General features: G+C 40.3%; 1 protein-coding gene and 1 long non-coding RNA gene across 8 annotated transcripts in view; one reads left to right on the top strand and one right to left on the bottom strand.

Annotated features, from left to right (window-relative positions):
* The window catches only part of LOC117244872, a 55,434-nt gene extending 54,621 nt beyond the window's left edge, over positions 1 to 813 (bottom strand). For all 5 annotated transcript variants that reach the window (XR_004498760.1, XR_004498756.1, XR_004498755.1 and 2 more), the window contains exon 1: positions 454 to 813. This is a non-coding gene — a long non-coding RNA (uncharacterized LOC117244872). The remainder of the gene's footprint in view (positions 1 to 453) is intronic.
* Positions 814 to 965: 152 nt separating this feature from the next.
* Positions 966 to 26,984, top strand: part of PRMT8 (protein arginine methyltransferase 8) — a 57,444-nt gene continuing 31,425 nt past the window's right edge. For 2 of the 3 annotated variants that reach the window (XM_015621427.1, XM_015621421.1), the window contains exons 1-2: positions 1,258 to 1,406; positions 2,032 to 2,175. In XM_015621427.1, the coding sequence (XP_015476913.1) occupies positions 1,359 to 1,406; positions 2,032 to 2,175 (192 nt within the window). In that variant the 5' untranslated portion in view covers positions 1,258 to 1,358. Of the gene's footprint in view, positions 1,080 to 1,257; positions 1,407 to 2,031; positions 2,176 to 26,984 lie in introns of those variants that run through there. The other variant, XM_015621437.3, reaches the window with a different exon arrangement.

The following is a 26,984-nucleotide window of genomic DNA, read 5'->3' as shown; positions in this document are numbered from 1 at the left end:
TAGGTTTCTCACTTATTGCTGTGTGACTTACTACAAATTCCTGAAATCTAACATATACTTACTGATCCGTTTCTGAGCAAGAATTTGTGAGGGTCATTCAAGTAAAAAGGAGAAATTCACCTATTTATTTTTCTTGGCCCCACATCCTCACCCCCATGGAGCTGGAGAATAATTTTGCCCTCTGGTCTCTAATTCACATCCTCTATTTCCATTCCCCCACCCCCAGGAATATGTCTGCCTCCTGTGTGCCCAGGGACCTCCTGGTTTTTGGCAATACTTCATGGGTATGTCAGCATTCCAGAGGTCAGCTGAGGATAAACTATAATTGAAATATATTAAAATAGGTTGCAAGGGGCAAAAATTCAAAACCCCAAATCTATCAAAATCTGTTACTGATGAAGCATCTGAGCTGGCTATGTCCTTAAAACATGCATCAAAAGTAATCTTTCAAACCTCTTCTTCAGGTCTCCATTGGCACCCCCAGAGGAAATAATTTGAAACTGTTCAGAGAGCAGCAATCCTGTTCTGGTCCTTGAAATCCTTCGAGCAACACACACCCACACACCAGCATTATTTTCTCACCTCCTCCGTATAAAAACAAAACAGAAACGTGAGAACAGTGGGCTGGAGATGGAGCTGCGGAAAGTGAAGTTGGAAGGATTAATTATGTAATACGCCCCCTCTCCCGCCCTTACCCACAGCAACACGAGCGAGGTAAACCCAATCCTCCCAGCTGACAACTCAGAACTAGAAAGTGCCCGGAGGAGTGAAAGCAAAATAAACGTGTGGGGAAGGTGGCGATGCACTCCTACAGAGGAAGATGTCATTAGGAAAAGGCTAAAAACAAGTTCAAATCACCTTTAGCCTCTTCCCTTCCCTCCCCAGCAAGACCTCTCCCTCCGCCTCTTCCCCTCTCCTCCCCCCAGCTCCTCCTCCCCCCTTTCAGCAGGAGCTGCAGCCGGATCGGGACTATATTCCTACAGTTCACGGCTCTCTGGCGGAGTGTGGATCCTCCTGAAAAACTCCAAGTAAAACAGGAGCTGGGAGCACACACACGAGAAGATATATTAAGAAAGCAGGTTTGCTACTTAACTCGGAGGAAAGAAGCTGGAGCAGACTTCTTGGGTTGCTCTCTAAGAGCCTTGCCGAGAGTCCTTGCAAAGAAAAGTGTTGCTGATTCAAAAGAAGAGGAGGGATGGGGAAGAGGAAAAAAATTGTGCATGTCTGTGTGAGAGGGAGACAAAGTGTGTGTGCGTACGTGTGAATGCGTGCTCGTGTGTGAGAGGGTGTAGGCGACGGGTGGGGGGAGCTTGAAATTATATTTTTTATTTTTTTTTTTTCCTACGAAAGACACGTGAATGCAATTCCCAGTGAGGGGCACCAAGCTCTGCCCAAGAGCAGAAGGGGTAGGGAGAGGGAAAGGGAGAAGAGAGGGAAGGGAATAGGAAAGGGAAGGGGAGAGGGGGGGAGGAGGGAGGGAGAAGGAGGAGGAGAAGGGATTTCTATTTCAGCAGACATTCATAGAAAGAGGGTGGCAAATTCTGTGGCCGTCTTTAAAGGAAGTGTCCTGGGACATAGAAAGAAAGAAGCCCAAAGAAGGAAAATAAAGGGCTATGATTTCCTTGTCCTGTTGCTTTGTCTCTGGCTCCCTCTGCCTCTGGAAGAGTAGCCACAGGACACAAAGATGCCCAGCTGGTCACTGCACGCCCAAGTTCAGTTTAGCTGGTGCTTCTCTCCTGTTTAGCCTGACTGCTTTCTCTGAAGGGGAGGACTCATAGCCCGACAGCCTTTTAGTTTAACCTGAAGAGTGTGTGCCGCCTCTCTCTGCCCACCCCAAGAACTCGCTGGAGGTGGAGGAGAGGGGAGAAAGAGGAGGACTTGAAAGTGCCTGAGGAGCTCCCGATGCTAAGAGGAGACAAACATTCCTGTGGACGACGCAGAAAGGACAAAGCTGACTGATTTATTGCTGTTTTCCATTTTTTTTTTTTTTATTTTTTTTTTTTTATCTCCCTGTCCTTTGGCGCACACCAGTGTTTGGAGATCTTTGAAAACACAAACCAAAACACCAGCCCCGAAGCCCCAACCCCTTGGCTAGCTCTTATGGGAATGAAACACTCCTCCCGCTGCCTGCTCCTAAGGAGGAAAATGGCGGAGAACGCTGCCGACAGCACCGAGGTGAGTGAGGATGCGAGCCGGAGCCGGCGCCGCGCTCCCCCAGACCCGAGCACCGATCTCTGGGCAGAAGCAGCAGTAAGTGCAGAACAACTTTCCCGGCCCCTCCGGCCAGCTCCTGCCTGCCGTGCTGCTATGGTTTCCTGCATTTGCCCCCCCATTTCCCCCCCCCCCCCCCCTCTCCCCGGATCCCCTCCCCGTAGGCAGAGAAGTTTGCCCGGCCGAGCCCTCCGGGCGCTCGGGGCTGCCCGGGGCCGCCGCTCCGCCGCCGCTTCCCGGCAAGTTGGGTGGCCGTGCGGAGCGGAGAGTGTCGGGTCTGGGGGCAGGGCGGCGGTAATTGGGGCGCTGGACACGCCGAAAGGGACAGACCGTCTCTTGCGGCAGCACCTCGGCCAGCTCCCCGTGCTTTCCGCCGGCAGCCTTGGCTAGGAGCGTTTGGAGGGACTTTAGGAGCATCCGTGTCTCTGCAGCAGCCTGGATGTTACCGAGACGAGATGCCCGAGGTGGGGGCTCTCCGGCTGGCCTGGGCAGTGCCGAAAATAGCTTTGCACTGCCGTCAGGCCAGGAGGAGGGTACCCTGCGATCTCTCAGGTTTTCTGCAAGAAATCCATTCCCGCCCCCCCCTGCCGCCGCTCCCCCACCCGTTACCTTCTGCTTCCTCAACATTGGGGCTGAGCAGCCCCTGTTTACTTGTCTGGGGCTGTCTTGACCTCACTGAGACTTCTCAAGGGATACAGCAGTGTGCGAAGTCTCAGGTCTGGAAAAGCAGAAGGATGCAGGATGCAGTCCCAGCATCTCTGGGAGCATGTGAGAAGGAGACAGGCGAAAGTGCGAGCGTGTGCCAAACTCGCTGTTTCTATTAATAGACTGTGCCTAGCACTCTGACTGAACACTTAACACATGCTTAAGCAAGATGCAGCACAGCCGTGCACAGACCCCATGGACACTGCACCCCAAACAACTTCACAGCTTTGCCCTTGCAGGGACGGCGCTGAACCTTCTCCCCAGTTACCCCGCAGAGGGAATAAAGAGCAAAACCTGTGAACACATGACTATTCCAGCCTTTTTTATTTCCACATCTCTGCCAAATGCCTCCTTCTTTCAGTTAGTCCTCCCAGTAGGTGTCCTGCTCGCTCATGAATTCCATCCACATTTATCTTCACAATAGTGTTCTCTCTGCTTGACCTTCATCAATATGCCTCCTTTGCCATGCCAGGTGAAGAGCCACATTTTCTTAAATGAATATGATGTAAGCACTAAATCAACGAACATGCCTGCTACTGCACTACAACCCCATAAAGTATTGGTTGCAGAAGAGGCATCTATAAATAGCGAGAAGTCTGGCTGCACATCTGTAAACACTCGTAGTCCTGACAGCACATATTGCATTATAGGTCCCAGGATCCCAGGACAGGATTGTACAAGCACAGACAGTTCCTTTCAAAGCCATTTTTTTTCAATGGAAATTGGTTTTTAGACAGGGAAAATAGGTGAAAAGAGCTCTTTAAAGATTCCTCTTCAGTTCCATTCACTCTTAGCACGTTCTTGTTGTTTAATTATGTTTTCCTGCTTGTGCAATGCTGCACACACTGCAATGTTATTTTGTGGAGAAGGATTTTTTTAACAAAAACAGATTAATTCCAATGCTGCATACAGGCTAGGAGAATATTCAAGTGCTGTGCTCCCTCACCTAAGAGTATGCATCAGTGACAGACTTGTGAAATGAGAGGGAAAATATTGCAATTAGGCATATCCTGCTCCCCTTTTATCTTCAGAAAATCAGGAGGGATAAATTTGTACCCCTTGCCTAGATGATTTCCGTTTTATTGGTGTTCTTATTTCTGATATGGACTGAGAGAAGTTGTCTGTCTGTATATGTGCAGAGGTAGGAGTGCACCAAGCAAAATATGCCAAGACCTGTGAAGCTCTTTTACTTCTCAAGCATCTATATTTAGCAAAGTCATATGATACCAGTTTGACCTTCAAACCCGTATTTCTCTAACTTTCTCCTGAGATTAACAAATATGTTTGACAGAAGGAATGCAGGACAAAATATCTCACTTTTGGACTTAACACAGTGTCAGAGAAAACTAGGAATTGGTATAAATTTGCTTAATTTGAAACAAATGGGGTACCAGTAATACTCATGATTTGATACTAAATTTCTGAAGAATTTTGATGTTACAGTGAAATAGGCATGATACAAAAAAAAACCAGCTGTAATGAGAGATGAATAATTTAAACATTTTAACAACTGGTCAGAATTAGCCCTACTACCAAATTACTCCAAAGACCTCGTTCTTGCTTAGATTGATTTGACCCAATGTACTTGTGTTACATCTTCATAGTATATTTTTTATGTTTTAGGTTTGGTTTTCTTCTTTTAAACTTGCCACAACTAAGAGCTTTTATCAAAATTTTGGTCAAATATGGCAAGTATACTCTTTCAGTTGTAGGACAGTTTAAAACAATGCATTAAGTCAAGGAACATGGACACTGCATAAGAAAGTTTTAATTCCCTTGGCTACCCTCTGTTGCCCATAGCTGCTACCTCTTGAGCTTAAAGAGCTTATGGAAATCATGACAACAGGCACAAACAAGGAAAAAACAAAGCTACAGTAAGACAACCCTCACTGTTTCCTCAAGCAGAAATACAGAATAGAAAAGTATTTGCCCACTAGCATTACTTTCCAGTCAAGGAAGACACCCTGTGTTACCAGGAAACTTAGAAAACTGTGCTCCCATGGTTTCAGCTGTACAGACATTTACATCACTGGTATCCCCACAGCCTTATATCTTGATACAAAGTGTGATCAAGTCAGTCTGAGTGTTGCCACAGGTGCTATTGGGCCTTGGATCAGAATATCAGAATGGTTTTGCAATTTATTTCACTGATAACAGCCTGATATTAGTCTATCTGCCAGAGTTTATGTAGGACAAGTGGTTTATTGTATGTGTTTATAGTATCCTGAGAATACACAGTGTTTTGTATAAAACTAAAAGTCAAGGGGGAAAAAATCTAAGATTCTTCTATTTAGACTCTGACTAAATTCCAGGGGGTCCCTCTAATAGGAAACTTGCCAGAATGGTTTCAGATCCATGTCTGCAGTGCACAAGGAAAAAAAGATGCAGAAAATCTTTATTGCCCATGAACATCACATTCATTTTAAGAGATGTTCCACTGGAGCAAAAGCTATAGAATCTCTCCTCAAGATACAAAAATGAACCTCTGTATCTTTTGTCACAAAAGGAAGCTTGTCTAAATAAAACAGGACTGTTTGCATAAATAACAGATGCAGAATTGCATCCTCTGCAAATAATTAAAGACACTCTGACAGAAAACAAAGTAAAAGAGAAACTGTTCATTGTAGAACATACGCACAAAGTTCTACAAAATTCATGGTGCTGTCCTGCTGTAGATTTTTTTGTAGATTTTGTAGTTTTTCTATTTTAAATGTATTATTTGGAATCTTTATCAATAGTAGGCTTCCAGTGATGGAGAAAAAAATCAAGTGTGCCAGACTGTAACTTGTGAACGTGTGCCAGGTGAAGGGATCACAATCATAAAATCATAGAATAACTTGAGCTGGAAGGAGAATTAAAGGTCATTTACTCCCCCCACCTTGCCATGGGCAAGACATCTTCGACTTGACCAGGTTGCTCAGAGCCACATCCAACCTGATGTCAAATGTTTTCAAGGATGGGGTGTTAATCACCTCTCTGATCAGCCTGTGCCAGTGTTTTTCACCTTCCTCACTGTAAAAATTTTTTTCCTTACATCTTGTCTATATAAAAGTCTAGTCTAAATTTACCTTCTTTTAGCTTAAAACTATTATTCCTTTTCCTGTCACAACAGGTCCTGCTACAAAGTTTGCCCCATCTTTCTTATAGGCCCCCTTTAAGTACTGAGAGGGTGCAATAACCCCAAAGTGCCGCAATAGCACGAAGTACCAAGGTTTATGTGCACATCCAAAAGATATCTGCCTGTGACAAGTTAGTGTCTGACTGAAACAATCCTATAACTTGAAACTGATCTGGTTTTGTGCAATCTCATTGCTCAGTAACTTCATAAAAAGCAATTCTTGTGCTGAAGACTTCATGGTGTCTGTAGAGAGAAAAGATTCCTGTCCCATTGCTAAGAATAGAGAGATCAGTTAATTTATTTATGGCAGCATAATAGAGTTCTCCCTGAATGTCCTATTATGCAAACCTTTGGCTTTGGTTAGATTTGGGGTAACATGCCTAATAGATGTACTTCCCTAAACAGATGAATAAAACTGATTCAGGATTATTTGATCTAGGTTAGCAAAGGTAACTGACTATTCTGTTGTCAGAAGTGGGGAGGTTAAAGTGTTCTATTTACATGAAATCCAGTCATACCACTACCAAGGGGGGAAAAAAAGATACAGAATCTGTTGAAACCATGAGCTTCTGTTTGTGATTTATGAGTAGGAAGAGGGATTTCTCCTTAATAAGTTACCAAAGTAGAAATTAACAGAAGCAGAGCAGTGTGTGTAGCAGAAAATTGGACTGAATTTATTCAGTAAACCAAAATTTTGGTCCTGCTTATTGTGCTGGGTGATCTTGCAGATAGAATTTAATCCCTCTAAGCTTTTCCATTCATTCTATTGAATTCTGTGGTTCCTTAGTGAAAGGTGTTGTAGGAATTTCTTATTTGGTGTTATTAAATTGCTGAGAACAGCATATATGAATGAACATTAATGAGTGGGTGATGTTTACCTGAGAGAGAAACGACACTGCTGTATGGTGTATATCTGGGACTAACAGATGTCACAAGAGGTCTGGCCTGGCATCACAGAGCCAGCTGAGGAGGCAGTTTGTAACACAAGTTTCAACCCTCAAAGTTATGAGTGGTGGGTGTGTGCAAGTAGTGTAGGTGAGCTGCACAGACCAGACCACTGGCTCACGATCCAGAGGTTTTGCACTGCTGGCAAGGCAGGCAGAAAGCTGGCCCATGATGTCAGGGCTTCACTGGGGTGTGGGCAAATTCTCAAGGGCTACAGAGACAGCTTTATGGAGTTAAAGCAAGGAATATTCCACCTCCAGCACATTTTGATCCCTTACAATGCTCCTACTAGAACTTTGTCGCCCGTGCTATTAGACAAGGTAGTTCTAACGTAGTCGTAGGGGCTTTTTTTGGTTTCTAGCCAATTCAAGAGTGGGGGAGCAGAAATATGGCTCTGAGCCATCTTCTACAACTTCAGCTGTGCAGAACATTAATTTAGCTCAGCTGAAGATACAGCTAAATGCATTCTACTCCTTTCTTAAATCTAATGCTAAAAGTTTAAGGTATTGACCATGATATTTTGGCCCCATTGAAGAAATAGATTTTAGTTTGCATTAATAAAATAATAGAGATAGGATGAAGAAATGTTAACGCTTAAGTAAAGAGTAACAACAATCAGAGCAAAGTTTCAAGATAAAGATATCTTAGCATGGTTCATCCTCTGTCAGCATAGGGTTGTTTCAGTGAGTAATGTTTTAGTGTCAAGAATGGGATTTTTAGAAGGGGTGTGGCTCATATTGGTGATATCATGGGCCAAATCTCATTGTATCCTTGTGCCAATGCTAAAAGAGGACTTCCATGCTAGTGAGCAGGCTTTATTACACCTTTTTCCCAACCTCAGTTTATGAAAAGCACCAGATTTTTCAGAGAAGAGCACAAGATATTCTGTAGATTATAGATTTTGTAATTGTTCTACCTCTGTGCAAAAAGTAAGCTTACCAAGACTTAACGTGCCTTCCAGAGCTCCATCCTCAGCCTGACTGTGAAAGATGAAGGCTTGTGCCTTTACTGGTAAAGGCAGAGCAGAGAAATACTTAAAGGTAAAAAAGCATTGAACCTATTATTTTCATAAGATTTTGCCTCAGTCTTTCTGAGTTTGCAACAAATTTCAATCCCTTGATGGGTGAGATAATGAACAGGTGAAGGGGGTGAATGATGAAACCTGTTGCTCCTACCTCTGACTTCACAGAGAATACTGTTACCTGCTGCCCTGATCATCAGCTTTAATTCCATCTTTATTTTGATCTGAAAGTTTTGGATAAAATGCATCTTTTCCATAATTTTCTTTTTTCCTTGGGAGTAACCTCTAATTAACAAAAAAAAAAAAAGGCGCTCATCTCAAGGAAGCAAAGAGGAGATTACCCAGTAGGTGGCTGAGTTGATGACCATGAGTGTGTATTCCCCATTCCAGAATGGAGCAATTGGTGATTAATCACAGCCTGGCTCTTTCCTGTGTCCTTGAACACGTCCTGGCTGGTTTCATGAAGTGTTTTGGCATGTTATTTCTTTCAGGGTCTTGAACTGGAGCTGAGTCACTTCACAGTGACAGTGAGAGGATGGGCACTACTTCCTTCTTGCAATTTCACTTTTAAGCTGAGATTAAATTTGCAGAGGGGCAGGTACTGATCTCTTCACTCTTGTGACCAGTGACAGGACTTGAAGGAACAGCGTGAAGCTGAGTCAGGAAAGGCTTAGGCTGGATATCAGGAACCAAAGAGTGGTTGGGCAATGGAACAGGCTCCTCAGGGAAGTGGTCACCACACCAAGTCTGACAGAGCTCAATAAGTGGTTGGACAATGCACATGGTGTGATTTTTTGGGGGATGGTCCTGTGCAGGGCCAGGAGCTGGATTCAGTGATCCTGATGGGTCCTTTCCAACCCAGAATATTCTATGATGCTATGACTCTACGATTCTGTGATTGATTCTATGATTTAAGAGGTACAGTAAGGTCAAGGATGATAGCTTTACATATTTCTTATAAGCTAGGTTTGTAATGTCCCAGTTCTGAAAAATAAAAAACCCCAAAATTTTAAAATGCATGTAAAGTGCTGTCTTTTACATGATCTACATAATTATAAAAATGGAAACTCACTTAAAAAACTCTGGAATAGAAAATCTATTTATCTTTATTTTATTTCATCAACAATTCAGAGATTTAAAGACCAGAATTGGAAATAAGGCAGACTCATTTTCACTAGCACTCACTGCCAAGTTCACTTTTCTGAAAATTCTATTAAGTGCAGAAATTAAAGATAATTTTCCTTTGTATTTTTAGTGTGAAATGCTAGGTGATCATAAATAAAATCGCAGTGTTTTTCTTTCCAAAATGAAGAGAATATTTTAGTAATAAAACATTTGAAAGAATATTAAGGTGAGAACAAATTGTTTAGCTGAAATTTTTGACAGAGAAACAATAAAGAAGGTGAAGAGAATACCTTTGTATTTTGAGTGTGAAATGCTAGGTGATCATAAATAAAATATCAATGTTTTTCTTTCCAAAATGAAGAGAGTATTTTAGAAATAAAACATTTGAAAGGATATTAAGGTGAGAACAAATAGTTTAGTTGACATTTTTGAAAGAGAAAAAATAAAGAAGGTGAAGAGAATACTGTTCTCCCTCAGTTAAAATAGACTGTCCTGCAGTTCATGCTTTTGGAAGTTTGTGTGTATTGAGGACTGTACCTGGGTCCTTTCCTCACAGAGTGAATGCTTGTTTAAAAAGAGGCATTGCCACTTTTTCTAACCGTTCCTCGCAGAAAAGGAGTTACTTAAGCTCTTAAGCTTTTCATTGCATTTTTGAGGAGGGAGGACCTTGGAAGAGAAGCATGGAGGTGGGTCTTTTCTAAGACTTTATTTTATACCACTGTCCTTGTAAGCTTTTCCTGGTGCCAAGCTCTTCACCATAGTGCAGCTGGCAAGCTTCCCATTCAGCATTCTGTTTGGTTTAGACCACACACTTCAGTTTCCAGTGCTCTCCTTGTCCTGTCCCAAGGTACCAAGTATATCTGAGATGTTCTGCCACAGTTCCTCCCCTGTCCCCCTTTTTAAAAGAAAAGGTAGCATTCCCATCTCTCGTGTCAGTGAAATGAAGAAAGTGAACATCTACTGACTGGGAAGCAGTAATATGTCATGGTCTTCAAGGAGTAGTGCTGAGGTGTTCCCTCAGTGGCCACAAAGCACTCTTGGGGTCATGTGTGGCCTCACAGTTTTCCTGTCCTTCTTGTCATTTTTTGACCAGACAGCTTCTGTTTCATTGTTTCCAATGGGAAGGCTCAGACCTGGTCGCTGAGCCCAGAACAATATGTGACCAAGACAGGGCCTCCCAACAACAATCCATCAGCTCAAACTTTATTTCTGCTTTGCACCTTAATTTCTTATTTAGATCAAAGAGGAAGAGAGGAGGTGTTGCCACCTGTTTCAGTTTCTAGGTGTGTCCTGTTGCTATTCTTCAATCCATTGTGAAATTTGACCCCAACTTGGGAGAAAGACCAACTACTGATACTCTTTTCCTTAGTCACAAACAGAGAAGTAATTTACCCTTCCTGTAACTCATTCTGAATTAATTCTATTTAAGGACCATATATCTCATGACTGTGCCCCATATTAGACATTAACCTGTCTGAAGTACGGGATTTGTAACTTTTTATTTTACTCTAATATGATTTACATTAGGATATAAATATATATGTAAATATATATTTACACTGGGATATATATATATAAATATACATTAGGATCCCTATATAAATAGGGATCACAGTGGTGTGGCAGAAACACAGACGTGTCAAACAAACTTCTGTGGACCATCTCATGCAACCTCAGTGTAAAACAGTCACCAGCATTTGATCATGTTGGCCACTGCTGTCTCTGGCCAAGTCTTGGAAATCTCCAAGCACAGAGATGCCACTGCCTCTCTGGGTAACCTCTTCCAGTGCTGCACAGACCTCTCAGAGGACAAGTTTTTCTGATTGTCCTATTTGAACCTCAGTAATTCCAGGTTGTGACCTTTTCACCTCATTATCTCATCTCCTGCTATTTAGGAGAGTTCTTTTCCACATTCTTTCTATCTTTCAAGTACTTTCAGGCTGCTATTAGATTGTCCCTTAGTCTCGTCTTTCACAAATCAAGTTCAGCACACAGTAATCTCTTCTTGCAGGTCATCTTCTTAGGCACATGACCATTGTATTGTATAGAATCTTGCTTACCTCTTTTTACTAAAGGCTGTGCAGAAATTGTTATGAGAATGGAAAGAAAAAATATTTTCCTAAATGGAAGAACTTAGCTGAAGACTAACTGATGAATGCACATGGCCAAGTAGTGTCAGTAGAGTGTATTTTACAGAATTCCCTTGTGATTGAGCCCAGCTGTATATCTGATATGTTCTACTTCAGTATTTTGGGTCAGTAGTTTCATATTTTCCCTAGAAAGAGAGGTCAAATCTAAAAAAGTAGCACTGCTTCTTACCCACAGTTTGCGTCTTGTCTAAGTGTACATCTGGAACAGCTGTTTCAGGAGGAAATAAAATGAGATAACCACATCACAATATAGAGTTGTCTCCTTAGGAGGCACAGTGTTTTAAACCTAACTAGGATTAGCCAAATTTACTAGGAGCAGAGGGTGTTCTGCAGTTGCTAGGGATGCTTGCCTATTGTCGAGCCTTAAAAAACGGTAAGGGCTACCATTGCCCTTTCAGTTTTGTTGGCTTTGGCAAAACCCAGAAAACCCTCTGCAAGCCTGAAGCAGCCCAAGGATGCAAAACTGAGATAGAAAGCAGTTATTGGTCAGAGAAGAAAAAGGGAGGGAACATATTTTAGCGTGCAAGAAAGTATGTTGCAGACTGAAATTTCAGCTGAATCCGTTTCAGCTCTGTGTAAGCTTGCTGATGTCTTAGATTCTTTGGAATAGAAGAGGCAAATGTAAAGTTACCCTCAAGTAAAAGCCCTGTTCTGGAAAAATATTTTATTTATAGACTACTGTATTTAGCCATGTAATAGAATGGTTTGCAAATTTACTCGAGGTCAAACTATAACAAAAGTATTTTGTGAAGTTGGAAAAGAAAAGGCAAGAGGGATGAAAGTCAGGAAGGTGGGTGGGCATGTGGATGGAGGGAAAAAAGAAGGGAGGGTGAAAAGGGAAGGGAAGGAGGGAGAAAGGAGAAAGAATGGGAGAGAGGGAGAGGTAGGGAAATACAGTCGAAATACAGAGAAACACAGGAACAGTAGAAATACTTAAATTCATTATCAATAAGTCGTAGAATCACTCTGTGACTCCTTGAAGACTGTTCTTATCAGTAAAGGCCAAGGTGAAGAAAGCACTCAGTACTTTTTGGCCTTTTCCTCATGCATTGTCCCCAGGGCCCCTGCTCCATTTAGCCACAGGCCCACATTTTCCTTAGCCTCCCTTTTGGTGCCTGTGTGCTTGCAGATCATTGTTCCATTGTCAGGTTTAACAAATGTCAGGAATCAAGGAGCTGTAGGCAGAGGTAGCGGGAGGCCTTCAGAGGAGCAAATCAATTTACCCTTTCACAGCCTGTCAATAAGGAAATAACAGGGGGGGTTGCAACAGCCTGTAAGGTCTAATGCAAATCCCAGATTCTCTGTCAAAGTGAATAAGCCCAACATTCACTGCTTTTTGACAGATTAGTCAGTTATGAAATAAGAGGAGACAGTATGTAGTTCTAGGCCTATGATTCACCCCCACCAATCATGAAAAAAGAAATAACATAATATAGAAAAAAAGCAAAACTCTTTTAAATTCGTAATCAAGGTATGTACTTTACAGCTTCCTTGAAATTCTCCGTTAAAATTTGTCTTTACCAGTATTGTCTCACAAATGATTGACCAATGGGTAGTCTCACTTATAAGGGATTTACAATACTGTGAGAGACTCTTCCAGTGGAAACTTTTCACCAGCTCTTACACCTTTGCACACACACCTGGAACCCACCCCAAACTCCACTCCAAAAAGTAGAACCAGGACAATGTGCAATATTCCTCACTTGTCTCCATGTCAGGATTCTAAGCCGCAGCTCAGCTCCAACTGACCTCATCTCACCTCATAAGCACATTGTCATCACTGAACTTGACATATTACTGTAAAGATCATTTTCCTAGCTTGCTGTTTCAACTACATTACCCTTATATTGATATCTAAATTGCTGAATCTTTAAATTCTTTTAAATCCAAAAGCTGATTGCACTTCCCAGGGCTGTTCAGAGTATGTGTCCTGCTACCTATTTGAATTTCTTATTCAGCACCAAGAGATTAATTCAAGCCTCCAGTGCCAAACTCCATCTCACACTTCTTAGATTTTTCAAACATACTTTAATGAATAATGAATAATACTAGCACCGTGACAATGTGTATACTGTTCAATGAAGGTTAGCCTAAAAAAATTATAAAACTAGGCTAATGGGTTTATATTTCTGTTTTCTCTGTATTTGGCATTCAATTTCTGTTCTGCTTTTCCAAGAGAATTTTTTTGATCACATAAACTTAATGGGAGGCAAAGATAGATAAGGATTTAGATAAAGAAGGTGCTTGCACTTACTTCTGTGAGATTTTCATGAAAATGTGAAACTATTCCCATAGCCTCAATACCACTGTTTCATTGAAGAAAAAAATCTCTGTGCTATCTTCTGTTTTTTCAGGTCTGTTCCTTTCTCAACAGAAAACAAGTAATGTTTCTCAGTGCTTATAAAATATGTCTTTGTTGCTTTGTAAAAGGGAAGGCAAAAGTATTTATGTTTGCAAGACCTATTTACACCTGGTAAAACTGAGTATTTTAACCATGCCTACTAGAAAACAAAGGCATCCTAAGCTCAAGACAGGTTTACCCTCATGTAGATCAGTTTCAGCAGAATTATTTTTGATTTATATAGATTCAAAACCAGCTCACATCTATATATAAAATCGTATTTAAAAGGGTGAATCACCGGTTGTTTTGCTCAAGAAGAGAATTTTCATCATTCTGTTTCACGATTGTATAAAAATGTTAGGAGGTTACTTTTTTGTATTGCTTTCTTAACCGTATTTAAAAGATGGGTGTAAGATACCAAAAGCTTATTTGATTGTTAACACAAAGCTACAAAAGCCTGATTTATATCAACACAGCTATCAATTGCTGCTTTTGAAATACACAGTGTAAATACCTTTTTAGCAGTTGTGATTCAGAGCCCACCGTAGTTAACAAATCACTGAAGATCTCTGAACATTTCAGTAGATGTTTGATTAATAATGCAAGAAATGCTGAACACACTGGTTTGCTCATGTGTGTCAGTAGCACTCAGCATGATTATTTATTGTAGAATCAAGTCCATACCAGCAGGATATTTAAAAACACTCCTTGTCTACCACCTATAATATGGAGCAAGAGTAATTCTGCTGAAACTAGAGGTATTGCTTTTGTTCTGCATGTAAGATACATATCCATTTTCTTAAATGACTGCTGAAAACACATTGGAGTCAATTATGCCATTTGCAGCCCACCTGAGAAAAAATAAATTACCAAGCCAAGGAACTGACGGGTTATTAATCTCAGTCTCTTCCAATGAAATTTCTTGCACTAGGTAAACTAACACCAAATAACATTTAATGGCCAAATAAGAGCAAGTGTAGTTCATTAGGCTAAATTTACAGGGTGGTTAAGAACATATATGTTGTCCTTGCTATAACCGGGACTAGACTCAGAAATATATGCAATTGCCTTTTTAGTCTGCAGAAAGATTATTAATTATTTGTCCATTACTAAGCAGACTGTCATGGTTTAACTCCAGTTGGCAAATAAGTACCACACAATTGCTCCTTCACTCCCTTTCTTCCCCATGGAGATGAGGAGAATCAGGAGAAAAAAAAAAAAAAGAAGCAAAATTAATGAACTAAGAAGAGTTTAATATTTGAAAGAATAAAATACAATAATTACAGTGCTATTACTACTAATAATAATAATAACAATAATAACAATAATTTTAATAAAATGGAGAGGGAGAGAGACAAACAAGTGATGCACAATATAGTTTCTCACCACAGACTGATGCCCAGCCCAGCAGCTCCCAGCCATCTTACCCCAGTTTATACACTGAGCATGATGCTCAGTGGAATATCCCTTCAGCCAGCTGGGGTCAGCTGTCCTGGCCATGCTTCCTCACAGATTCTTGTGCACCTGCTCACTGGCAGGTCATGAGACACTGAAAAGTCCTTGGCTTCGAGCAGGCACTGCTCAGCAACAACCAAAACATCAGTATGTCAACAGCACAGTTCTCACACTAAATCCAAAACACAGCACTGTGCCAGCTGCTAAGAAAATGAACTCTGTCCCAGCTGAAACCAGGAGAAAGACTTACAAGTAGCTTTCCTTTACATGGGCATTTTAAACCTCAGATTTAAATTTAATTAGCTGCTTTGACATGGTTATAAAATACCATCACCATTAAAAAAAAAATTTTTTTTTTACACATTTTTTTTTACTACATCAATACCCCATGTAGTTCCAGAACCTGGTAATTCATGAATTACCATAAAATACTCAGTCACACAACAGTTTCTTCTCTGACACTACTCCAAATCAGGAAAGTTACTCTAGTCCTCATCTTAGAACTAAAATTAAAATGTGATACATAACCCTAATTCTGAGTGAGCAGGACTATGCTATTAAATAATTCAACAACTGCCTTAACATTGTGATCATTTGTCATTTCAGCCATGCAGTTCCTTAAAGAAACATTAATATGCTTGCTTACAAAAATCAGGTATATGTGTGTGCATACATATACACACAATGTTTTATATTTACTTAAAATTCAAACTGGGTGTGGTGCCATGACTTTCATTTCTTTGTGCACCCATATTAGTTTCGTTAAAACTGTCAGAGAAGAGACAACTATGCCTGTGTGGGCTCAAACACTGTAAAATTATAAATCCTGGTTAAAGTCTTACACCACATCAAGTGTTTGTATATATATATATATGTATATATATATATATGTTGATAGAGAAACTCTGTGTTTAAAAAGACAGTTTCATGAAAAAGTGCTAGCTTTATATTTCTTTGCATCCTTTGTATTCACTATGTTCCTCTGTACGGGTGTTGTGGCAAAATTCAGTTTAGATATGGAGAATCACAGGAAGATACACCCTTCCATTTCAAGTTCAAAACCAACCTCATATTTTAGATATAGTACCAGCTGAGCTGAAGTAAGTTTAAATTCAACTAACTTGGTGAGCTGTTAGTAATACAAGCTCCCAGTGCAGAAAGGAAGCGTTTAAATATATTTGTCTCACAGAGTTTAGATCACTTCCAAGCATTCACACCTTTGATTCAGCAATTAAATATAGTTGGTCTTTTTTTCTTAAATTCTCTAACACCTACACACCTCATAGATCATAGGGATGCCCACCTGGATCCTGGGTTCCCTTACCTGCCCCATAGGGTCTCCCACTGCCAGCTGTGCCCTGTGCCGGATCAGAGGCAATGGGCACCAACTGAAATGCAGGAGGTTCCATCTGAACACCAGGAAACACTATTTTAATGCAAGGATGACTGAGCACTGCAGAGATTGGCCAGGTTGATTGTGGAGTCTCCCTCTTTGGAGATAATTAAAAGCCATCTGGATACACGTAGGCAACTGGCCTGAGGTGGTACTGCTTGAATATACGGATTGGACCAGATGACCTCCAGAGGTCCCTTCCAGCCTCAGCTGTTCCGTGATTCAAACTGTGAAATCAAACACAACATAAAAATAAAATCAGGAATCTAAGTGTTTTATATGTCTGTTTCACAAATTACATTTGCCTTCTTTGCTGGTATTTTAAAATCTGGTAAGTTTAGGAATCTATAACAAAGGAGCACAGCCTCTGTTTTTTCTCAAACATTCAATCCTGTAAAATTCTGAGTATGTCCACATCTCTATTCACTATGGTGTTTTTTACACCTGATGGACTGAGGTCTCAATAAAATGAAAAGGACCAATGATTTATTAAAGTCACTGGATTGTACAGTCTGTACAGAACAAAGAAAGTCAAGTCAATTAACTTAATGTGCTAGGCAACAATTCTATATTTAGCTTTTCTCACTTTGCATTGGTTTTAGTTTTTTGACTGCTGGATATGACTTTGCTATCTCTGACATCAATTGAAAATAAAAATCCTTCTCAATCATCTGGTTTTAGTGTGAAATCCTAAATTAAATAAAAATAGCATTATTTATTTGGGATTTCTTAAGGAGTTTGAGGAGATGCTGTTGTCAGTTTCCAGTTTTTCCTTCATCTTTTAACCATTTATTTCTCCATGGTATGGTCTTCAAAAGAAACATTGCTGTTTGAGGGATACAATTTGTGGGTCTTGCTGTTGGTGGTGGAACATTGCATTCCTCTGACTGGCAACATGCTTCAGAGTTTTGCTGAAAATTACTGTGTTGTCAGTAAAAGGAGAAAAATAAGAACTGGTTTTTTTATGTGGTGCAGAATGATTTTATCTCCAGGGATTCAGTGGTTCCAAAAACAAAACCCCACCAAAAAAACCCAAGCCAAAACAGGAAAACCACCCCAAATATTTTTACAAGCCTTTTTTAAGGGATCTTCTTGATCACAGTAATTTGTTTTCCATGGTATTTTAAGAAATATGAACAGCTCATTGGATAGAGTCCTAATGTTCTCTATCATTGAATCAACAAATCTTTATTATTTTCTGTTGTTACTATTTTACTTTGAATGGATCAGCTAGGATCTGGAATCTGCTCACACAAATTCGAATGCTTCAATAAGGTATCTGAGCTGCTGGCCTGCATGTCCTGTCTAAGCAGCAGAGACAAACACCTCTGAATGGCAACTCTGCCCATCTCAAACTGTACTTTAAAGAAAATGTTTGCTTTCTATTGATCCTAGATAGAGCCTAGGGCGATTTGGCAGCCAAACTTCAGTTATATTAACAGACCAAACACAGTGGTTTTTGATTTGTATGACATTAGTGAGAGCATACTCTCCTGATTTATATGTCTGTGAAAAATCCTAATTTTTTGTCTGTGTTTTCTACATTTTCAAAATCTTCTCCTTGTCAGAAAGCTCTCCCTCCCCATTAATTCTGAATGTGCAGCCAGTTCAGAAGTGAGAGCTGATGCTGCTTCTCCTCCTCTATCCCACTCAGCTGCCAATCATTTCATGAACAGAAGAAATATTTAAAGAAACAGCATCCCATGAAGCTTGATATGTTCCAAAAAGGAAAAAAAGCCAAAAAGCACTCCATGTCAATAAAACCTTGAATCACCTTGATTTGAAACACTATTTTTACTTCTGCTATTCTCTGTTCTCTTTCTTCCAATTCTGAGATCATGTTAACCTTCAAATAACGAGCAAGTGATACTTTCAGTTTTATCCTTTAACGCTAAGTTATCTTAAGCAATTTGCAGCTTTTTTTTTTGTTTTAATTTTAAGGGTTTTTAGGGCAATATAACAGCACATCAAAAAGCAAGGAAATCTGAAGGTCTGTTCTGCCATCAGAACACGCCTGATGTTCTGGTTGGTGCAACAAAGAGTTTTGCATTGCTGTACATCATGCTGTGCCTATACTGTGGCTAAAGAACAATAATGCCAACCTTATATGTGGAAAGGTGATAAGACTGGCTAAAAAAAGGCACTGAATCTGCGTCAATGTGTTGCTTTTATAGGCCTTTCTGTACCCAGAAACTTCTACTCAGTCTTTTCAAGGTTTCTTCACAACTGTGAATAGTAAAAACATTTCTAAGGCTAAGATCCACTATCTGAGCCTTTCAGGTTAAGAAAAGTCGCATGAATCACTGAAATTCACGGGTCAGAAGCACTTTAATCAGGGAACATCAGTCTTCACACTCATCAAGCTATTTACACAGCATCAACAGAAGACTAATTTGAACAGATGCCCAGTTATACAGATCTTGCTACTGTCAGTTACATTTTCTGCTCTTGTTGTTGCTAGTAATTTCCTTTTTGCTCTACAGCTTTCCTAAGTGGGGCCACTTCTCCAGTCTGTAGTGATTCTACACCAATCATTTGCATTGCTTCTCTATTACTGCCCAAGTAAAGGGACGGATGAACCACTCATGCATGCACGAGGACGTCTCATTACACACCTGCTCCTGTGGATGGATGCTCTTGGCAGAGCCAGATCTTTCCACACAACAAGAAACAATCAGAACCCAGGAAGGATGTCAACAGAAAAGCATGAAAGGGCATGTGGCTGCTACAGAAACGGGGGAGCAGGATGCAGACTGTCCTTGCACACTTGAGACGTGCAGGAAGGACTCAGCTCCAGCTGGCACCGTGCCATGCAAGCAGCATTTTCTTGTTGTAAAAGAGGCACTGACAACTGTCAGGATGGTCACAGGTTGTGTTTTGTGGACAAAGCATTGTGCTTTGTGTCCGTAAGTCAGGCAAGGATTTCCATTCTGTCTTAGCCAAGCGTGTACCCACTCTCGTCTCAAAATAACATATGCTGCCTTATGAATCAGCATCAAGAGAAGTGCTGAGGCACAAAGGGAAAGTGTTGCCAATCCCTTATGAAAATGGCAGCAATGAGAAAGGGAAGGAAAATCATAGCAGCAAAAGCCAGGATGGAGACAGCTCCTTGCTGAATAGCAATGGAGGTAGCTCAGGGTAGGTTGTTCGTAATATTTTAATTAACCTGAAACAAATCAGTATAAAATTAATACATTTTCACTCCTGGAGGGAGAAGATGCACTTTTCATCGTAAATCTCAAGGGGAACAGTCTTCTTGAACTTCAAGTGTCCAAGAGAGAACAGAATTCTCCTCCTTTCATAGACTTAACCAAGTTTGTGAGGCCAAAAAGCTACTGACTTAGTTTTAGCAGCTGGGGATCCTGAACACGAGCTAAAATGGCTTTCTGCCGATCTTCTCCCCAGTGATTTAACTACAGTTGGACTTTATACATCTATCATTTATTTTAAAAAAATGAAGCTTTGAATGTCATCACAAGAGTTGTATTCTAATGACTACAAAGAAAAGTAGTAATTGCTAAGAGGCATCAGAGTACAATATGCTTTTGATCAGTTTCTTCTAGAAATTCCTGCATGGAAGATACAACATTAAATATCAAAAGTGTCTTATTAATGTCTCTTTTAAAGACAGTTGACATTATATGGGATTTCTGATTTAGCAGAGGCATACAAAATACATGGAAAATGGAATATAAACAAAAGTTTAACTTAGAAAAATATAAGTTATTCGGGAGGGTAATGTGAGTAGAAGGCAGCTCAACCCCATTGCTCTCACTGAAATGATTCTGTTAGTTTCTCAACTTTAATACTTTATGTTGGGTCATGTAAGCACAGTCCACTTTGCAAGTCTGGCCAACTCAGGGAGGTTTTCATGTTCTTTTAATGAACTTAGGGAGAAGCATTTAAACTGTAAGTTGATTCACTTAAAACCAGTTTTTTTGCAAGAGCTGTGGGCAGCTGCAATATTCCCTGAGTTTCACAGGCACTTCATCCTTGCCCATCTTCAGTAAGCCATCTTCAGTATGTGTTGATGCAGAGAGGCACATTCCACTTCTAGAGGTTTCATCTGTCACAAAATGATGCAAAATTCTGATAACCCACACTAAGAAATGGCTGATTCCTTCAAGGTCACACAGTGAGATGGACTTAAGACCAACACAGAGGACAAAAAAACCTGCCAGGTGATGAAGATAAAATCTGTGCTATAACATATTAAGATCCAGTGAGCTACAGCTCCAAAGGAAGTGGCAGGGTGTCATTGCTCTGTGAAGGCAGGTGCTATTTTTTGCCAGGTGACAAATGGAAGTGCCAAACATGGGACTTCTATTCAGTGTTGCTGGTAGCTCTGCAGCAGCACTGAACTGTAAGTCAGTTGACTGTGCTGTTTTTTCTGACACTTCAGCTCAGGAACTGCCATTTCTCAGCCTTGTTCTTCTTTCTGTCCTCACTTATCCTGCAGAGGGTAATAATAAAACTGGACACTTCTTAGGCAGAGACCTCCTCTAGAGCTGAAGTTTATCTGAAACTATGCTGAGTGTAGATCAGAAGCTTGGCTAGGACATGGTGTAGGTGGCCAATTGGATATTTTTCCTCCTGTGTACTGAGGCTCAGCAAAGCCTACAGAATATGGTGTCTTCCTGAAGAACTTCCTATAGAGCTGTTGTGACAGAGCTCAAACTCAGTGAAAGGGGAAGAAAAGACTGGTATATCAGCTGCAAAGTGACTTTCAGAGATCAGTGCCTTAGAAATTTTCTAAGCAGAGGAGGGCTTCCATTAAATTTTCTGCTAATTTAAGAAAATAATTTGTACAGATAGAATACTCTGGTTATTTTGGTAATAATTAGCCTCTAAAAATAGTGGAGCTCTACTTTTTCATGTGAAGTTCAGCTTACTGCCTGATACTGAGAAAAGGCCTAAAAATAACTGGTTTTATAGTTGATTAGCACTTTCTGGTTCTTGTTCTTTGTCACTAGAGAGTCAGTTGAGATGCTGCTGGGGAGGGGAAGAAACCAGTCAGTGATACAGCTACAAGAAAGGTAGTGTGAGCATTGATAATGGAGGCTCTAACTCCCCTTGACCTCTTCTCAGCAGATTTTCATGCACTTGCCAGGGTGATGTGAAGTAACTTGAATGTACCAAGTCCTTTTTGTCTCCCTTCCATTCATTTCCATTGCCAGCAAGGCAGGCATTTATGCAGCAGCAATGATAGTAAAAACCAGTAAGAAAATCACAATGGAAAGCTCACACTTCTCTGGCTTTGTGTCTTCCTAACTCTTTATAAAATGATCTGCAATAAACTCTTCCTCTTCACTGCATTCAACTTTGATATTTTCAGTTCAGGCTTCTATAACTTCGGTTGCTATTTCTACAACAAGCTGCGCCTTGTGATGCGAGGCGTTTTAAAGTAATCTGGCACATGAATATCTCTCTACACTTGAAAATCAATAAAAACCTTCAGTCACATTTACATTTCTGTGTACTGCTTCCAGATAACAGGAGCATGTCTTCCCTGGGTTATAGCTGATCACAAAGTGAAAACAACTTCTAGGGTTTCATGCCTCAGAAGATCACCTTGTCCTTATTTTTTTTTCTTGTCACAAAAAGAGCTGACTTGCCTAGCCATCCTTAAAATAGAACTAATTACCATCTGTTAACAGGTCCCTAATGCTCTGACTATAGATCCTTATGCACCATTCATTGTTTCATAGCCATGATGATAAATTGTCTGTAATTCAGAATTCAGGTGGAATAACATCAGCTTACCTGGGTAACCCAGCACACATTATGGAGACTACTTCTACAGAGCTTTGCACACTGAATGTTGGATTTCACAATGAAATGCAAGGGCAGCCTTTTAATCAATTTACACTGTGAGTTGTACTGTGAAAAAGAAGTTTTCAAGCAACACTGATGAGTCCTCTCTGTTGCATGCAGAAGGAAGGACAGAGAAATGAGAAACCTAGATCCTCCTTCCAGCTAGTCCAAGTTGGTGCAAAGGCAGCCCTAGAAAACTGGCTCCTTATGTACTGAGCCCCACATTACAGGAGGAAAAGAAGCTGAGTCGTGACTTGCTAAATAACGATACAGGCTTTGAGCTACTCCCAGGGAAACATTGCATGGAATGATTTCTTTATTCTGTATGATTGTATAGTGCCAAATCTACCCAAGCAGCAGGGAGCGTGACTCACCAGCAACCTTGAACTTTGTTCATGTGCACACAAGAAGAGCCACTTACCCTTGTTCCAGCTCCTCCCTCACAGTACCCAGCCACCCTAGAAACGGTGCTGGATTCACAGGTCTTGGTGACTCCTCTCAGCCACACATAAAACTGAGTGTGTTTCCATCCTGTGTGAAAAAACGAGGCAAGGCTGGTGCAGTTTGACAACTTGTATTGCAGAATACGAGGGGAAGAGAAAGACTTCACAGCTGCAGTTTTAAGCCAGTGCTGTTCGAGCAATATGACAATTTTGCAGCCTTCTTGCTCTGCCATGCCAAACCTGAATGGGTCTTGGAAATGGTATGGGGGAGTTCAGTCCCTGAACAGCACCCCATAGCTCTGTGTAACTCTTGTTGATGGCGTAGAAGTGCTTGCTCAGTCAGGCCAGGTGGGACATTAAATATCAGTATCAGTGCAATTAGTAAGCATATAACATTAACAATTATCACTACCAGATATAGGGATGACTCTGCAATGAATGCCCAGGAATGAAATTGATATGGTTTATTTTTAGATTCTTTTAGTTTGGGACAGATATTTTAAAATCATCTGGAAGACCTGATGCCTTTTATTAATGCAGAGATATTTCTTTCCCTTGTGTAACTCTCTGAAAGGCAAATCAGAAATAAAATGACATTAAACTTGGAAAAGCTCCTTATTTCCCAGAGGCTGTAGCCTAATTCAAATGGAAAATACTGTTATCAGCTTTTCCTCTTCCCAGTTTCAACAATAGACAGGCAGTAGTCGTACCTCAAACCTTTCCTCTGAACAACCACAAAAAATAAGCCTCTAATAGCTCTGTCAGAACAACAGGCTGTTTCCCCTTCTTATATCTGTGCATCTGTGATTTCTTTTGTTCTAAGTAGTTTTGGATGTAGCATTTTAAAGGCAAGAGATCTGTCAAAACTCCCAAAACCCAGACATCTCAGAAGGAAAATCTGTTGCAGGAGAGCATACAAAATAGTTTATACCTACTGTTGTTTTTTTCTGGATAATTGAATGGAAGAGGAAAAGTATTCAATGGTGATCAGTCAATTTAAGTGCTCCCTGGCCTTTACTGGCTATTTTAGGTGTTAGGTGCTCTTCAAATTTTGATAGAAATGATACCAATTATTGTCAATAGCAATCATAACTCTCACAGTTTACTTCAGTTCTAAACTTTAAATTCCTGTGATGATACTGGAATTTCCCAGTCAACATTGATAGGCTGGGGACCAAACATTAAGGCACTTTCTTGTTTCTCATTACCAAGTTAGCTTCTACCAAGTGAATAAAGAATTAAATTAAATGAAATTAAATTCTCATCTTCTTTAGTCAGAAAAGAGAGACTTAAAATGACAGGAAGGTAGGAAGGACTTTTTTTTTTTCATCTTTTGGTTTTATTTGCCTTTCATGAATCCTTGAAAAGGGTCAGGATGCTCCCACAGAAAGCAGGGACTTGCAGTGTTATCATGTCAGACATAGCTGTAAATCTGCATAAGTCCAGAAGCTTCAACCTGCAAGAGACATTGGCTTTATGAAGCTGCTGATGTGCTGCTCTGTGGTCCACACACCAGAGGAAACTTTTCAGACTGGACTCTGGAACAGGAGAAAGGTTGCTGTAGCATAAACCAAACAAAAAGCTCATACATCTTAGCAAGGCACTATATTCAGAAGAGCTCCGTTAGAAAGCACACTTTTCCTAGGAGCCCTGATATATGGTACTGAGTCAGGAAAAAGCCAAGAAGTCTGGAATGTCTCTCAGAAACACCTAGCCCTGGTGGCCTAACCTGTTTTTCTCAGCCTGCCATATTTACTTCTAGGTATCAATCTTGTGTCAAAATAACCAGTATGCTTGAATATATCCACCTCATATATTCCTGATTAAATGGAAAATGGATAGAAAACCACAGGACATCTAGCCACAGATCATCACAGCTTGCTTTATTTATCTATAGGTCTCCTGTATTTAATTCCTCAGCTTTCAGATTCTTCTTGACTTACATGGCAGAGACCATTAAACTGCAACAGATCCATATGCTGCATATGTGGAGGGAACAGCATGGTTATACATGGAGATCCATTTCCAGATTATTGATAGCAGTTAGATTAGTCTCTGCCCTAAGAAAAGAAGAATTAATTTAGCCATCTGCCAACTGTAGTTCGCTTTTGGTATTATCCACCAGAGGACAACGCTTCTAAAACATGATCCCCCGCTGAGCTGAAGCTGTGAAACCCCGGCTGTGATAGAAGTGGGTTTGAGACTTCAGCCAGCTCTTGAGAACCTCCTCGCTGTGCAACTTACCTCACTTCTAATGAGGCTCAAGGGGCTCCAAACAAACAGATGGGCAGCAGAGTCCACTGACAGACCATCTGCTCAACACTACAGGCTACAGGTGAAAACACAAGGCATTTCTCCAGCTGTTCCTTGTAGCAGGGATCTTGCAAACCAAGAAGGTGCTGTGATATTAAATCTAAAATAATAATAGGCCTTAAACCTACCAAAGCCAAAGATAATCAAAATGTAACCTTCTCCTAAAGAAAGGTGCCACTCAGCACTTTTAAAGTAATGATTTGCCATCTTTCCCCAGCGTACTTTGCAAAGAATAAATTTAAGTTAATACTAATATATTGCTGTCATATTCTTTTTGTTCTGTGCTGAACTAGGACTTTCCATGCTCTGCATGGGACATGCTATTCAACATACATTGCAAAATCTCCATCTTTATGAAAAGTAACACAAGTTCAATTAAATATCAACATTTGTAACTTGTCACCATTTTTTTTTCCCAATGGCATTGTGCACTAAGCAGTCATGAGAGCAGATTGGATGAAGAGCATTTTAATTACATGCACTGGCACACAAAATGGTCTAGAATTGCTCACACATTTATAAATAATACAAATACTTGATATCATTCCTGTCCTTAAATTTTGTCAACTCATTTCCTGTAATCTCAGTTCTGTTCTGTTACATGTAGCTTTAGAAGGTTTTCATTGCTTAGTAACATGTCCTCATCTGCTTGTAGTGTGCATTTTTTAATCTCATGAAAGCAGGTTCTGTTCTTATCGTGTGTACAAATCTATCAACCAAAATTTTTAACCTACCTCATAATTTGCACTAGGCTCAGGTTTATAAACCTCGCCACCTGTATCTCCTGCACAGTGCAAATATAATTGTCCATGTCTTAATATTGTAGAATAACATGTGTAGAAAGGAGCTCTGGAGGCCATCTAGTCCAGCACCCTGCTTGGATAAAAGATAGCTTTTAAGGCAGGTAAGGGATATTCTCCAGCTGAGTTTTGCAATCTACGCAGTTGGAGACCCCACAGACCCTGAAAAGCATTTGTTTCAGTGCTTAACCTCTATTAGGGAGAAGAATTATTCCTGCATCCCCAGGAATATTGAAAACTGGAAGTTGGATTGCTTATTTTCTGACCTGTCACTAAGAAAATTCTGGCTTTTACCCAACAGACAGTCCCCATTAAAAATCTTGACAGTTTGAAGTACCCTGTGTCAGTTCCATAAAGGTATCACAGCACCTATCTTGAATTTACATATCTAATTTTCTTTTTAGCTTCTGTCACAATAAGTGACAGCTTTGCAAATGTTGTGATCTTTACATTCCTTTTTGATACTTGGTGTTATTTCTACTGCAGCCTAAGTATGCTGACCACACCATTATCATGCTGATGACCAGCTTGCATCTTTGACTTTTTGAGGATTTGGACATCTAAGGTATAATCTAGTTCATTGTATAACTGATCAGCCTCAGTCGTTCTGGACAGAGGCTTTACTCTAAAGCATCAGTGTTTTCACAGTATTTTTCCTATTACCATTACTTAGGGATATGATGTCACAGTTGTAATGCATTCTAAGCTATGCTTGTCTTTATAAAGAACAGTGAATTTCCTGCTGATATTGAATGAACAGGTTTGTCTATGACAGGCTGATCTGGCATTTCAAACAATCCATGTAGGAAGTTCAGTGCAATGCCTCACTTTGAAGTGGCTGAACAAGGGGTAGCCTCAAAGCAAGTAATTTTAAGAATCAGTTCTCTTTCCCAGTTCTCTTACAGAGTCTGACTAGATTCAGTTTTAGACTTTTGATAGATTTGCATTTGCATTGATAGTTATGTGCAATTTAAAACAGACTGAGCCTGATTTTCATCAAGCAGAAAGTAGATTTATAGCTGCTGAAGAATTGGCAATTTCATACTGATTTTTAGACAACATAAAGCTTCCACTAAGTAAATGTTCTTTACTGGTCTTCAAAGGTCCTATATATATATATATGTATGTATGTATGTATGTATGTATGTAT

Source organism: Parus major, chromosome 1 (genome assembly GCF_001522545.3).
Source record: "Parus major isolate Abel chromosome 1, Parus_major1.1, whole genome shotgun sequence".
In the NCBI taxonomy this organism is placed as follows: domain Eukaryota; kingdom Metazoa; phylum Chordata; class Aves; order Passeriformes; family Paridae; genus Parus; species Parus major.
This window is presented reverse-complemented; position numbering and strand designations above follow the sequence as displayed.